General features: G+C 42.6%; 1 protein-coding gene across 1 annotated transcript; it reads left to right on the top strand.

Annotated features, from left to right (window-relative positions):
- Positions 1-15713: 15713 nt before the first annotated feature.
- LOC149026240 (uncharacterized) lies at positions 15714-16334 on the top strand. Its single transcript, XM_089143632.1, has one exon. The coding sequence runs from the start codon at positions 15714-15716 to the stop codon at positions 16332-16334; it is 621 nt and encodes a 206-aa protein (XP_088999758.1).
- The last annotated feature ends 226 nt before the right edge of the window (positions 16335-16560 follow it).

Raw genomic sequence — 16560 nt, 5'->3', positions numbered from 1 at the left:
GATAGTGTGAAACCCAGCCCTAACCTTGACCCGGAAACCTTGTTATTTGTAGGTCCGATGACCCGAAGTAAAGTAAGAAGTCAGCTTTGGGCCATCCCAGTAGAGGACTTGGTGTCTGGCTTTGAATCCATGAAGGTTGATGATGAGGTTCTATTTATGGAAACAGAATCCTGATGAAGATCTAATTAGTTGATGGACTTGGAGTGCTCTCTATCTTGGTTTGAAGGCATTTCTACCTACTAGGTAAGTCACTTGACTTGTGTGCAAAACCTCTTTAGGTTTGGATTTGATCTGGGCCTTCAATTCCCTGTTTTGGCCTTGCTGTCGCATTGGTCGACCGATTGGTCGATGGGCCGATCGACCAATCCACTCGACCAATGGGTGCTGTCTTTGGCAATTAGGTTGATTCTTGCTCTATTTAAGTCTAACCTCGAGTCCACTTCGTATTTGCTGCCTCCAAACCCTCTGGAACGAACCAAAGACCTCTGCAAGTCATCTCTCTTGCATCCTTGGAGTTTTCTTGGCGGATCTTCGTCGGAACTCTTCTTTTTGCATCAAAAGGTATGTCTACTCTCTCTTCTTCTCCTACATCTTTGTTTTTCTTTCCTTTTTGAGTTGAGACAGTAGAAGAGATGCTGCATCCTCTCGTTGCAAACATCTCTCGAACATGTTCTCATGATCATCCTAAGGATTTAAGGCTAGAACAATGATCTTAACCATGATCATTGCAAGCTTTTGAAGGATTCATGATCAAACCATGATTTAATCTCTGTTAATTTCCTAATCTGAATTCTGATCTCCTTGGATCTTCTTTCATTGATCATGTTAGTGGTTAATGGTTGTGTTTTCTTTCTATGATCCATAATCCATAGAATTCTAGTTGTTCTCTTCTACCTTACTATGTGTTCTTCATGATGCATGATAGTACATATATGGTAGGTTTTATTTCCTTATTTAGATTTATGCTTCTAAGCCTTATTCTATGAAGACCTATGCATGTTTTCATGTTTTCATTACCGAAAGCAATGATCCATCCTCCTATTGTTCTTGTCCTTGTTTTCTATTTCAAAATTCATCAAGATCCATGTTTGATTTATTTATGGTAACTTTTTGTTTCCTAATTTGGATCTTGATACCTTGATTTGATTAGTGTTTTGAGGTCCCCTATATGCTAGAATACTACTGATGTAGTCTACCCCTTGATTAGTACCCTTTTGAACCACCAAATTCGGATTTCATATCTCAAAACTCCGATTTTCTAAGTTATCGTCTGCATTGGTCGACTGATTGGTCGACTGGACCACTCGACCAATCCACTCGACCAATGAGTTCAGCAACTCCAGAATTGGTCTGTTTCGGATGTTTTGCTATATTTTCTGTTAGGGAACTTTCCTAATATGTTGTATATACTTGTTTAGGACCTTCTTCTCAAGTTTGCCAAGATCTTACTTGATTTCTTAGGATTCTTTGCGAGTTATAAAAGGTAAGGATGGTTATTTCCTTAATTACATAGATAGCATGAATCTAGTTTCTATATTTGAATATCATTAATATGTTTCTTAAATTAGATTCTTACAATGATATACTACTGTTGCATAACTTTGATTACAGTAGCATTGCTTATTCATATTGAATTGATTCATGTATGATTTACTTACCAATGTTATACAAATGATTGTAAATATTGATTTCTTTCCATATATGGAGTTACCATATATGTGATGATATGAATTGATGCATGTGTATGCTTACGTATGGTTTGGAAAGGAGAGGTGTCCTTTTGACATTTCTGTCCTTGGACTACTACGGGAATATTATGGGATGTTTCCGGAGATGCCCTCTGGACACCTTCCTAAACTGTTGGATGACATATATAGGATTGTCTAGTAGTGTTTGGCTAGGATGTCCTGTTATGTCAGACCCTAATCGGAGGGGTATTGAGACCGAACGACCCGTGGTAGCAATGGGGATTCATGGGCGCTCAAGACCGGTAACCAACCCGTGAGAGGACAGGAATCACATTGTGGGGGCCATTTATTGGTAGGGTTGCATATGGTTAGACTTGGGCTCACGGGCGCTTAAGACCGGTAACCAACCCGTGAGAGGACGTGAGAGCTTCCCGTTTACCATATGTGGATGATCAATAGGGTTGGTGAGTCCGTAGTCAGGGACTATGAGGACTCTAGTGTGAAGGATACCGGAAAGGATCGTCAGGGACGAGGAATGGAAGTATCTGGATCTGACTTGATGTAACCAAGTAGAAGACTTGCATTTGGCTAGGTATTACCCTGACATGCGCCAGTACTTATACCAAATGGTTGTGAGAGAGTGTGTTGACTTAACCCCCTGCCAAGGTTTGTCCTGAGGGATGAAGGACCCATTACCAATCGGTCGCCCGAGATATCTTAAATGGTTGGAGGGAATCCAAGATATCTTAAATGGTTGAGGATGTGAGTGGACTTTCCTAAAGAAGTACGGTGCTATGACTTAAAGCATGTCTGCCAATAGAGACCAGCATACATAGAGTTAGAATCATTCATTCATTGTTTGTCTCATATCATATTGCATTTATGATTGTTCTGGAATCCTGCCATTTATGTTATTATGGATTTTAATCGCCTTACCGAAGTTTCTTTGAAACTCATTCCTTTATTGTACAATGTTGTTAGACTATCCTGCAGTACGGAATACTATGACGGTCCCTATGAGGAAGCGCAAGGCGAAGAGACATATCTCCGGGGAAGGTGATTGCGGTTACCACAATTACTCCTGAAGATCCCACGGGTGGTTATGCTCCGTACGATGCTTAGTCCGACCATTGAGTGGAAGCGTCCTTGTGCTATTTATGAGATCTACACCTACAAGGATGTCGTCTACAAAGTGGAGAATAATTTAGTTACCCAATGTACTTGCTACTGGGATTAGCTTTTATCTAGTTTATTCTTTCGAGCTACTTTTCCGCTGGATGTAAAGTGGGATTTTTGCTTCACTTTACTTATCCGTTTGACACTCGATTATATCTATTATTCCGTTTCGTTTATGATTCATTCTTTCATTATTGGATCTATGATTTATCTTCCGCACTCTTGTTATGGTTGTTCATGATTATGTTATTGTTTATGTGGGAGGTTGATCACTCGATACCTGATCTTCGGGCTGTGGATCACACTCTCGGGTATGCCGGATAGGGTACCGGCTGGGAGGGCGTGATGATTGGTATCGAGCCCAAGGTTCGAGGAGATCCTAACCACAAAAGGCAACAACTGAACATTCCTGAGTCATTGATCTGAAGTGACTCTTCTACTCTTAGAAGTGAATAATAGAACACTGAATTAGAAACTTGAACTTTGAGGCATAACAGAACATTTCTGAATAACATACCATAATTATACTTGAACAAATGACACTAATGCAAGGAAAAGAAAAGTGCATAACATACAATAATTAAAGAGAAACAAAATGAACTTCATTAATTTCAAAAGTTTTTACAATGATTACATCTGAAATGCATAAATGGGAAATCCTAAGGTACAGTCTATCTAGGTGATCTACTCGATCTCTATATGCTCTCGAACTCCTCTCGCTAGCTGAGTCACCCGATGCTCTATCCTGTCCGTCGAGACTCCATCCTCTCGTACATCTGCTCCTGTCTGACCTCCATCCTCTCTAGCATGGAAGTCATCGATCTCATCTGTGCACCAAGATCTGAAGTCTCCGGAACCGCATGTGAAGGGCCACCCGCCTCGAAGTGTGATGAAGGAAACTCGTGATGCACGGGCTCAGCCTCGCGCATATCTCGTATCATCTCCGGCCTGATCATCACTATCGGGACCGATATCCTCTTCTCCATCCTCTCGATCCCTCATCCTCATCCTCTCGATTCATCATCATCCTCACCCTCCGGACCAGGAGATCTCTCTAGCGATGTAGTCTCATCCGTCGAATGGTCCGAGTCCCAATGGGGTATCCCCGTGATCTAGTGTCCATCGGAGTATCCTCGAAACTCACCCCGAAATGCCCGAAGATCAAAGTCGAAGCCTCCCATAGCAAAGGTTCCGCATGCTAGGCCGCAGAACTAAGTCCAGCATGACCTGCTGAATGATGTAAGAAAGATCGATCTCGAAGCCCATGTAGATGCGGTAAATGACCAAGGCCTCCATCACTGTGACCCGATGGTGATGTCCGGCTTTCGGCATGATGTTCCGGCCGACTATGCGACCGATAATACGTGCAGAACCCGTCATCCGTCCGCTAGTCCACGGTGTGAAGCATCGGCGGCTATCCCATAGCGTAGAGCATATCTCGCGAAGCTCGTACGGCATCGGATGGCTGTCCCGGTCTGCTCCGGCAGGTATCCACACACACCGCTGTGGGTAGTAAGGGACCTGCAAGATCTCGGCCGAGTGTCCGGGTAGAGAAGCGAATCTGAGTCCGGTGGACCCTGCTCCCGAGGACAAGTCCGAGTGGATGTCCCTGGCCCCGAGCCTCCTCTGTGTAAGTAAGGTTGCTGAAGAACAACCTCACTAGCTCCGGGTATACCGGCAAATCCTCGGTGAAGAGGTGAGTCCACTGTAAAGTGTCGAACCTCTGCCGGATCCTGAAGGCTCTGAGCTGGCGTAAATGAAGTAGACGCCCCATCTCGATGTTACAATAGCTGAAGTAGGCCTCGTACGAAACTCGGCCTCGAGGTGTGTCAAATAGGTCCGGTCTTCTAACCTCCTCTCTGGGCTCGAAAGGAACCCGACCTCGCCCCCGAGAGCACCTACGATGCGACCTCTACCTCTACCTCCTCCTCGTCCTCCCCTCTCGCATGATGTATCTGTGGAAGAGACAAGAGACATTTCCAATTAGTGCTATTTCAAGATTTGAGCTAAAAGGGTATTTTCGTAATTTTTTGGAAAATTTCAAATTTGGGGGAAATTTGATTTGAACATACTAGCATGTGCACAATACTTGGAATTTCATGTCTATGAAGTTGTTTTGATGAAAATCGAACGAAAACTTGGATTAAAGCGAAAAATTCAGCAAGAAGAAATTTGGGGATTTTGCAATTTAGGTCAAAATTGGATTTTTGAAAAGTTGAAATTGGTTAAATCAAATTGTATGGACCTATCTGCAATGTCATCTTGAGCATGTAGCATTTGATCTCGTGCGAAAATTTCAAGCGGTTTGAGAGAAAACGAAATTTTTCTAAAGATATCGATTTCGGTATAAAACTTTGCGAGATGAGCACCAAATGTGTTAAAACTTGTTGTCTATGCATGTCATTGTGTTTAAAACCTAGGGAATATGTTTCTAAGCATTCCTAAGCATGATTTCTAGCATTGGATACAAGTAAAGCATGGTTTTATTGAAATGCAAGCATGAGAAGATGAAAATGGAAGGAAGATTAAGAGGTTTACCTTGTTTGTGAAGATGGTGTGTTGTGTTGTTGTTGTTGAAGCACTAAATCACCTCAAGAACACTTGTGGGAACTCTTGGATATTTTCCCTAGAGCTCTCTCACCTTTGGAAGAAGTTAGAATGAGGTTGGAATGTGGAAATGAGGCTTATAATGCGAATTTTCGTATTCTGTCTTCATTGGTCGACTGATTGGTCGACTGGGTCACTCGACCAACCACTCGACCAATGGTCACAGTGACCTCATTTGCTGTTGAATTTTTGGAAAATGTGATTTTTGCCTTATGGAATATTGTTTGATGACTATATGGATATATTTGAGCATGATTTAAGTTTTCAAATCATTTGGACTTGTGGTTTATGTTGAATCTTCGAAATTCGGTATTTTGATGTTCTCGGTTTTGCAGAATGGTTACTCTGAGAAGTGGGCGTGGTGAATCCAGTGGTCATGGAGGTGGTGAAGTACCTCAGGGAGGTGGTGAAGTACCTCATGGAGGTGGTGAGATACCAAATGCTGATCAGGGTACTCATGAGATCCCTGGTGCCCCGAATGTGGGAAGTTTCGGAGATATTGCCAATATCATGGGCAATATGATGCAGCGACAAGCAGCTCGGTTCAACCAGATGTTGGTGGGTTTCATGACTCTGCATAATGAGACCCGGGCTGGTGCTAATGTGAATCCTCATGCCGCGATCCCGAATGCGGGAGGTTTAGTTGGAACTCCTCATACTACTCTGATGGAGAGTTTTACTGAAGATGCAAGTACCCACTTTTCTTGGTGTCACCAAGGACCCTTTGTTTCCTAACAAGTGGCTTCGTGAGTTGGAGAAGGCTTTCCGGCATCTGCAATGCTCGGAAGCTCGGAAGATTTTGTTTCTTGAGCGAAGTTGCAACAAGAAGCTGATGCATGGTGGATCTCCACTCGTCTGTTTTGGAAGGTTTGCATGCGGGAGTTGTAACTTGGGAGTTGTTCAAAGAGGCTTTTGTATGAACTACTTTCCCGAGGCGGTGAAGGATGCAAAGGAAGGCTGAGTTTATGATTCGACTCAAGGAACTTTGTCCGTGTTGGAGTACCAACAGAAGTTCGAGGAGCTTCATTTCTTTGCTCCAGATTCTTTGAAGGAAGACCTCGCCAAAGCAAAGAAGTTCTTCAAAGGACTGCGCCCGCCATTAAAGCTTATCTCACAGTCCAGCCTATAGTGAGCTATGCTCAAGTGGTGCGAGAACTCGAAGAAGTTGGAAGAAACAGAGAAGGAAAGTGCTCGTGTGCGAAAGCCTTGGCGATCAAGGAATTCTGGTCCGGTGGATCGCAATGACCGTCGTTATGTGAGACCTACACCCTACCCCACTCCTACCTTTCGGGCTAAGAGTGTAGGTCGAACACGGGTTTTCAGCAGCCCGGCCGGTTTAAACAATATGGCGGAAACCGACCACCAGCAAATGCTAGTGCAAGTGCAAGTGCGAGTGCAAGGCCTTTTGTTCGGAAGTCCTCTGTTGCAGCCACCCCTGTTGGATCCAGCAATCCGGTTTGCTTCTACCGCAAGCAAGCTGGTCATTTTGCTCGTGCTGTCCGAAGCGGCCGCCCAGACAGACCCTGCCCGGTGGTGAAGAGTGCTCCTGCTCCTCCCTCTCGGTAGAGTTTTCGGTATTTCGATGCGAGCAGGATCCAATCCATGATGTGATTACGGGTACATTGTTAGTCGCTTCTATTTCTGCATTTGTCTTATTTGATACGGGTGCATCTCATTCGTTCATGTCATCTCGCATTCATCAAGAAGACTAACCTAATCCCGAGAAGTTGTCTAGTTGTTTATTGATTAGTACACCTACTGGTCTGTTGTGAAATTAGATAAGGGGTTATCTAAATGTCCTGTGTTGATTGGTGAGAAGAACTTGGAAGCCAATTTTGTGATTCTTGACATGAAGGACTTCGATGTTATTTTGGGAATTGATTGGTGACAGCCCATAAAGTTGTGTTCCTTTGTTCCTCAAAGAAGATTCAGTTCCATATATGTGGAAGTCCGGTCTTTGAATTTCAAGGTGAAAAGAGAAGGGTTTGTAAGAAGGTCTTTGTCTCTGACCGATGCAAGTCTATGCCCTAGTGGATGATGCTTCATCCGAAGGCAAGGGTATAGTGGAGAAAAGAGTCGACGAAGTCGAGTTGTCTGCGACTTTGTTGATGTCTTCCCCGATGATCTATCAGGAGTGCCTCCGGACAGAGATGTCGAATTCTCTATTGATCTCGTCCCTGGTGCCGCTCCTGTATCTAAAGCTCCGTATAGGATGGCTCCTACTGAGTTGAAAGAGTTGCAAAATCAGTTGAATGAGCTCATTGATAGAGGTTTCGTACAGCCTAGTGTGTCACCTTGGGGAGCTCCGGTCTTGTTCGTCAAGAAGAAAGACGGTAGTATGCGCTTGTGCATCGACTACCGTGAGTTGAATAAGTTGACTATCAAGAATAGATATCCACTGCCCAGAATCGATGATCTCTTCGATCAGTTGAAGGGTGCTTGTTGTGTTCTCGAAGATTGACTTAAGGTCCGGATATCACCAATTGAAAGTGAAGTCTAGTGATATCTTCAAGACAGCTTTTCGAACGCGGTATGGTCACTACGAGTTTAGAGTCATGCCTTTCGGATTGACCAATGCTCTGCGGTGTTCATGGACCTCATGAACCGAGTATTTCATGATGTGCTTGATAAGTTTGTGATTGTTTTCATTGATGACATCTTGATCTATTCGAAGAGCGAAGAAGAGCATGCGAGACATCTAAGTTTCACTTTGCAAAGGTTGCGGGAAAAGAAGTTGTTTGCTAAGTTTAGCAAGTGTGATTTCTGGCTTAAGAGAGTGGTTTTCCTTGGTCATGTAGTTTCAGCCGAAGGTATTCGTGTCGATCCCGAAAAGGTCCAAGCTGTGGCTGATTGGGAGAGACCGAAGTCAGTAACGGAAATAAGAAGTTTTCTTGGATTGGCGGGTTACTACCGAAGGTTTATTGAGAACTTTTCTCGGTTGGCTGCTCCTATGACTAAGTTGACCAGGAAGGAAGAGAAGTTTGTTTGGTCTGACGCCTGTGAGAAGAATTTCCAAGAGTTGAAGGATAGATTGACAAGTGCCCCGGTTTTGACTATACCGATAGTTCCCGTGGTATGACAGTTTATACCGATGCGTCAAAGATTGGTTTGGGTTGTGTACTGATGCAACATGGCAAGGTCGTAGCCTATGCTTCTCGGCAATTGAAGGATTATGAGCGGAATTACCCCACTCACGATCTAGAACTTGCCGCCGTTGTCTTTGCTTTGAAGATTTGGAGACATTATCTTTACGGTGAGAAGATTGCCATTTTCACGGATCATAAGAGTTTGAAATACTTCTTTACCCAAAAGGAGTTGAACATGAGACAAAGGAGATGGTTGGAACTCGTCTCCGATTATGATTGTGATATTCAAGTATCATCCTGGGAAAGCAAATGTTGTTGCCGATGCTCTTAGTAGGAAGAACCAGGAAGAAGACTTTGGATTTAAATGCTTTGAGTCTACCATTGTGGTCTTCTATTGAGAGTTTTGGTTTGGAAATCGTCCACGAGAATTCTGATTTTATTCTTTTCGCCATGACGGCAAGATCTGGTCTTAGAGATAAGATTGTTGCTCTGCAGAGTTCTGATCATGAGTTTTTGACCAAAGTTGAGAAGATTTCTTCGAATCCTGAGTCGGATCCCGACTTTGGTATATCCATGGATGGTGCTTTGTTGTTTAGAGGAAGACTGTGTGTGCCTGCAAACGATGAAGTTAAGAATGAAATATTGAAGGAAGCACACCAGTCAGTCTTTACTGTACACCCGGGAAGCACCAAGATGTACAAGGACTTGAAGGAACATTTTTGGTGGATTGGTCTAAAGGCGGATGTTGACGATTTTGTTGCCAAGTGTGAGACTTGCCAACGTGTGAAAGCCGTCCGACAACCTCCATCTGGATTACTTCAACCCCTTCCTATTCCTAGTTGGAAGTGGGAAGATATCTCCATGGACTTTGTGACTAGCTTGCCTCGGACAAGTAAAGGCAATGACACTGTGTGGGTGATTGTTGATAGGTTGACCAAATCAGCCCATTTCATTCCTATGAGATCACTCATACTCTGGATAAGCTAGCCAGGCTTTATGTGGATAATGTGGTTCGTCTGCATGGTGTGCCTTTGAGTATTGTTTCGGATCGTGATCCTAGGTTCACCTCAAGGTTTTGGAACAGTTTGCAGAAGGCCTTGGGAACCCAATTGAACTTGAGTACAGCTCATCATCCACGATCGATGGACAATCCGAGCGGACAATTCAGACATTGGAAGACATGCTCAGATCTTGCGTGGTGGATATGGGTGGTAATTGGGATGAACACCTAGCTTTAGTTGAGTTTGCCTATAACAACAGTTATCAAGCAACAATAGGCATGGCTCCATTCAAGGCTTTGTATGGTAGTACTTGTAGGACACCTTTGTACTGGGTCGAGACAGGTGAAAGAAAAGTCTTAGGTCCCGAGATGATTGAAGCTACAAGTGCTATGGTAGATATGATAAGAGAAAGGATTAAGTCTGCCTGATCCGAGACAGTAAATCTTATGCTGATAAGAGAAGGACCGATTTGGAATTTCAAGTTGGAGAGAAAGTCTTTCTCGAAGGTCTCACCAATGAAGGGTGTGATGAGATTCAATGTTAAGGGTAAGCTTAGCCCTCGTTACATTGGACCTTTCGAGATTTTAGAAAAGGTTGGACCTGTTGCGTATCGATTAGCATTACCTCCGTCTCTTGCTGGTGTGCACAATGTGTTTCATATTTCGATGCTCCGAAAATACATAGAGAATCCGGAACACATTTTGCAGCAAGCACTGAAGGACTTAGTGCTGATTTGACCTATGATGAAGAACCGGCCGAAATCCTGGATAGGAAGGACAAGCAGCTGCGGAATCGCGCCATTCCTTTGGTGAAGATTCGGTGGAAGAACCATACCCCTGAAGAAGCTTCTTGGGAGAAGGAAGAAGACATGAAGGAGAAGTTTCCTTACCTCTTTGGAATCACAGTACGCTTTCAATTTCGGGGACGAAATTTCTTTAAGGGGGGAGAATGTGAAACCCAGCCCTAACCTTGACCCGGAAACCTTGTTATTTGTAGGTCCGATGACCCGAAGTAAAGTAAGAAGTCAGCTTTGGGCCATCCCAGTAGAGGACTTGGTGTCGGCTTTGAATCCATGAAGGTTGATGATGAGGTTCTATTTATGGAAACAGAATCCTGATGAAGATCTAATTAGTTGATGGACTTGGAGTGCTCTCTATCTTGGTTTGAAGGCATTTCTACCTACTAGGTAAGTCACTTGACTTGTGTGCAAAACCTCTTTAGGTTTGGATTTGATCTGGGCCTTCAATTCCCTGTTTTGGCCTTCTTTGTCGCATTGGTCGACCGATTGGTCGATGGGCCGATCGACCAATCCACTCGACCAATGGGTCTTGTCTTTGGCAATTAGGTTGATTCTTGCTCTATTTAAGTCTAACCTCGAGTCCACTTCGTATTTGCTGCCTCCAAACCCTCCGGAACGAACCAAAGACCTCTGCAAGTCATCTCTCTTGCATCCTTGGAGTTTTCTTGGCGGATCTTCGTCGGAACTCTTCTTTTTGCATCAAAAGGTATGTCTACTCTCTCTTCTTCTCCTACATCTTTGTTTTTCTTTCCTTTTTGAGTTGAGACAGTAGAAGAGATGCTGCATCCTCTGTTGCAAACATCTCTCGAACATGTTCTCATGATCATCCTAAGGATTTAAGGCTAGAACAATGATCTTAACCATGATCATTGCAAGCTTTTGAAGGATTCATGATCAAACCATGATTTAATCTCTGTTAATTTCCTAATCTGAATTCGATCTCCTTGGATCTTCTTTCATTGATCATGTTAGTGGTTAATGGTTGTGTTTTCTTTCTATGATCCATAATCCATAGAATTCTAGTTGTTCTCTTCTACCTTACTATGTGTTCTTCATGATGCATGATAGTACATATATGGTAGGTTTTATTTCCTTATTTAGATTTATGCTTCTAAGCCTTATTCTATGAAGACCTATGCATGTTTTCATGTTTTCATTACCGAAAGCAATGATCCATCCTCCTATTGTTCTTGTCCTTGTTTTCTATTTCAAAATTCATCAAGATCCATGTTTGATTTATTTATGGTAACTTTTTGTTTCCTAATTTGGATCTTGATACCTTGATTTGATTAGTGTTTTGAGGTCCCCTATATGCTAGAATACTACTGATGTAGTCTACCCCTTGATTAGTACCCTTTTGAACCACCAAATTCGGATTTCATATCTCAAAACTCTGATTTTCTAAGCTATCGTTCTGCATTGGTCGACTGATTGGTCGATGGACCACTCGACCAATCCACTCGACCAATGAGTTCAAAGCAACTCCAGAATTGGTCTGTTTTCGGATGTTTTGCTATATTTTCTGTTAGGGAACTTTCCTAATATGTTGTATATACTTGTTTAGGACCTTCTTCTCAAGTTTGCCAAGATCTTACTTGATTTCTTAGGATTCTTTGCGAGTTATAAAAGGTAAGGATGGTTATTTCCTTAATTACATAGATAGCATGAATCTAGTTTCTATATTTGAATATCATTAATATGTTTCTTAAATTAGATTCTTACAATGATATACTACTGTTGCATAACTTTGATTTAGAGTAGCATTGCTTATTCATATTGAATTGATTCATGTATGATTTACTTACCAATGTTATACAAATGATTGTAAATATTGATTTCTTTCCATATATGGAGTTACCATATATGTGATGATATGAATTGATGCATGTGTATGCTTACGTATGGTTTGGAAAGGAGAGGTGTCCTTTTGACATTTCTGTCCTTGGACTACTACGGGAATATTATGGGATGTTTCCGGAGATGCCCTCTCGGACACCTTCCTAAACTGTTGGATGACATATATAGGATTGTCTAGTAGTGTTTGGCTAGGATGTCCTGTTATGTCGGACCCTAATCGGAGGGGTATTGAGACCGAACGACCCGTGGTAGCAATGGGGATTCATGGGCGCTCAAGACCGGTAACCAACCCGTGAGAGGACGAGGAATCACATTGTGGGGGCCATTTATTGGTAGGGTTGCATATGGTTAGACTTGGGCTCACGGGCGCTTAAGACCGGTAACCAACCCGTGAGAGGACGTGAGAGCTTCCCGTTTACCATATGTGGATGATCAATAGGGTTGGTGAGTCCGTAGTCGGGGACTATGAGGACTCTAGTGTGAAGGATACCGGAAAGGATCGTCGGGGACGAGGAATGGAAGTATCTGGATCTGACTTGATGTAACCAAGTAGAAGACTTGCATTTGGCTAGGTATTACCCCGACATGCGCCAAGACTTATACCAAATGGTTGTGAGAGAGTGTGTTGACTTAACCCCCCGCCAAGGTTTGTCCTGAGGGATGAAGGACCCATTACCAATCGGTCGCCCGAGATATCTTAAATGGTTGGAGGGAATCCAAGATATCTTAAATGGTTGAGGATGTGAGTGGACTTTCCTAAAGAAGTACGGTGCTATGACTTAAAGCATGTCCGCTAATAGAGACCAAAGCATACATAGAGTTAGAATCATTCATTCATTGTTTGTCTCATATCATATTGCATTTATGATTGTTCCGGAATCCTGCCATTTATGTTATTATGGATTTTAATCGCCTTACCGAGTTTCTTTGAAACTCATTCCTTTATTGTACAATGTTGTTAGACTATCCTGCAGGTACGGAATACTATGACGGTCCCTATGAGGAAGCGCAAGGCGAAGAGACATATCTCCAGGAAGGTGATTGCGGTTACCACAATTACTCTGAAGATCCCACGGGTGGTTATGCTCCGTACGATGCTTAGTCCGACCATTGAGTGGAAGCGTCCTTGTGCTATTTATGAGATCTACACCTACAAGGATGTCGTCTACAAAGTGGAGAATAATTTAGTTACCCAATGTACTTGCTACGGGATTAGCTTTTATCTAGTTTATTCTTTCGAGCTACTTTTCATTTGGATGTAAAGTGGGATTTTTGCTTCACTTTACTTATCTCGTTTGACACTCTGATTATATCTATTATTCCGTTTCGTTTATGATTCATTCTTTCATTACTGGATCTATGATTTATCTTCCGCACTCTTGTTATGGTTGTTCATGATTATGTTATTGTTTATGTGGGAGGTTGATCACTCGATACCTGATCTTCGGGCTGTGGATCACACTCTCGGGTATGCCAGATAGGGTACCGGCTGGGAGGGCGTGACAGATAGTACGGCAGCTCTTAGCTATGTCAAGGACCCCAAGTATAATGGGAAGACCAAACATATATAGTTGAGATATTACTGTGTTAGAGACATTATATCAAGGAAGAAAGTTGTACTTAAGCACATATCTACTAGTCAGATGGTAGCTGGCCCTCTTACCAAACCTATAGCCAATGATGTTTTTATTTCTCATGTAAAATCCTTGGGCTTGTGTAGATTGTGACTTACTTTTGTACTGAGACTTTCTTATTATTGAGTAATATGAGTTCATTCCAGCATTTATTTTATTCACTTTCTATGTGATTGTGTTACTTCTAGCATAAAACAAGATATGTCAATAGGCAAGAGAATGGTTCACTCACACGAGCATTCTTTTGTACTGAGACTTTCTTATTATTGAGCAATATGAGTTCATTCCAGCATTTATTTTATTCACTTTTTGTGTGATTGTGTTACTTCTAGCATAAAACAAGATATGTCAATAGGCAAGAGAATGGTTCACTCATACAAGCATTCGCCTCTGGCGCCTTGGAGGCGAGCGGAGATGAGACGGATTGTGAATGACTTTGTGTAGGTCAATGCATAATCATGATGTCGCCTTGATTTGGAATCAAGATGAGTTTCTCTATTGTGAAGAGAATCGACATGAATGTTCCCACTATTCATGTTGCCTATAGGAGCCAATGCGAGTACTTTATGTGGTGCCAAGGGAGCGACAATAAAGAAACTCGGGTTAGGCGCAAGAGGTTGCGACTAGACTAAGACCTGTATGGTGTTGAGATGGACATACGTTTTATTGTATATAAAATGCTCCCCCATGGCATGTATATCATACTATGTGTACTTAACGATCATTGGAAATGACAGGATGGATCCCTACTCCTCTCATTGTGTGAGTCCTGGACTTTATGGTCCTTCAGTGTTCTTAGTGACTTTCAATGACATCATGAAACGAAGGGTTGATGTGGCTACTTTGAGGTGTTACCTATGGTCATGATAGATTCGACCTAAAGGGGCATTATTGGGAAAGGAGTCAATCCTAAGTGTAGTGATGGTTTGGGGCGAAAGGAAATGTTTGATTTAACTGCACCCTAAAAGTGTTTGCTGGCGCCAACTGTATGTGTTACAGTAGTGAACATTTCAAGGACAAGAAGGTGATCTCTCAGAGGGATCGAGATACCTTTAGTTTGGTGAGTTTGAATAAACCTAGGACAATGTGTTATACTAATGCTTATTTGATATGTTTCTTTGAGTGATGTGCCACTCTGGCCTTCTAGGAAGGTTTCTAGTTTGGGGCTCACGCGTGCAGGTATATCACCGGTCGCACAACCCATTTTGCCAGTATGACTTGTGGATATTTGTGTCTGGGACACAAAAAGTCTATGTATCGGGATACATAGCAAAGAGATCATATATATATATATATATATATATATATATATATATATATATATATATATGTATATCTGGGATATACATTTGTGTCTGGGACACACTATGAAAGAGAGATTAACTCTTGCCCTTGTGCAAGTGGGAGATGTTGGGACTTTATAATTATTAATTTAATTATATGCCCAAGGGAAATATTGGAAACTCACTATTAGGGCGTTTACAAAATAGGGTTATATATTTTGGTAACCACCGCATAATTGAGTGTGATTACATTACGTAAGTTTTTCCTGAGAAGAGGCGGCTCCCATCTCTCTCTCCCTTTCTCCAAGAAACGCAGGAAGGAGAAACCCATTGGGGGTTTCCTTCCTTTGCTTTATATCACTCTTCCATCTTCTTCCCACATGGCATTTGGGTTGTGGAAATTATTCCCTTTCCTAGTGATTGTGGAATCACCCCGGTAGAGCTTTGGTGGTGGAACGAGAACGTGGATCCATATTTACTTCCGCTGCATATATTTCATATTTGGGAAAGCGAATCTAGGTAAGGATCTTTCCCTATTAATTATGGAATTGAAAATTACATGGAGTATTACCTACAAAAAGGATGGCGGAGGTCGAGTGCAAGTCGGAGGATCGGAATCATGATGAGGATCTAGACGTGGTTGATCGGGAACCTTTCTCGAATGAGATCATGAACATGCCACTCCCTCAAAGCTTCATCATGCCAACCTTCACACCTTTCGAAGGGAAAACCAACCCGAAGGAGCATAAAAACTACTTCAAATCGGTAATGACTATCCTCGGGCGGGAAGACGAGTTGCTTTGTAGAACATTCCCGGCTTCCCTCAAAGGACCAGCCATTAAATGGTTCAGCAATTTGCAGCTGGGATCCATCAGCAATTTCAGAGAACTTTCTCATAAGTTCATAGCCCGGTTCAGAAGTGCAATTGGGAGCAAGAAGACATCCGACAATCTATTTGCCATCAGGCAGGGACGAAGTGAGTCCATTCGGGATTTCCTAAAACGCTTCGATGAAGTGGCCATTGAGATCGAAGATCTAGACGACCAAGTTGCCTACAGTGCACTCTGGAGTGGCATTACTCACCAAAGACTTCTGGAGGTCCTCTTGACAGACAAACCCAAGACGTATGGGATGTTGATGCGAAAGTGCCAGAAGCAGGCTAGCGTTTATGAAGTGATAAACGCCAGGGTAAAAGCTGATTGAGATAGAAGACCCGATCGAGATACTGAAAAGAACTCCCCGAATGACAAAAACCAAGGATCAAAGAATAGATGGAAGCACGATCAAAGGTGGGAAAGTTACACTCCCATCAATGCTAAGCCATCAGAGATTTTGATGAATATTCGGGACAAGAAGTCTTTAAAGTGGCCCGGAAAGTTGCACTCTCTTCCAGAGGATTGGGACATGACAAAATACTGTCGCTTCCATA

The sequence above is a fragment of the Hakea prostrata genome, chromosome 2 (assembly GCF_041222555.1).
Source record: "Hakea prostrata isolate BN-2017 chromosome 2, UWA_Hpros_2, whole genome shotgun sequence".
Classification (NCBI taxonomy): Eukaryota; Viridiplantae; Streptophyta; class Magnoliopsida; order Proteales; family Proteaceae; genus Hakea; species Hakea prostrata.
The sequence above is the reverse complement of the archived record's forward strand: the minus strand, read 5'-3'. Positions and strand labels throughout refer to the sequence as shown.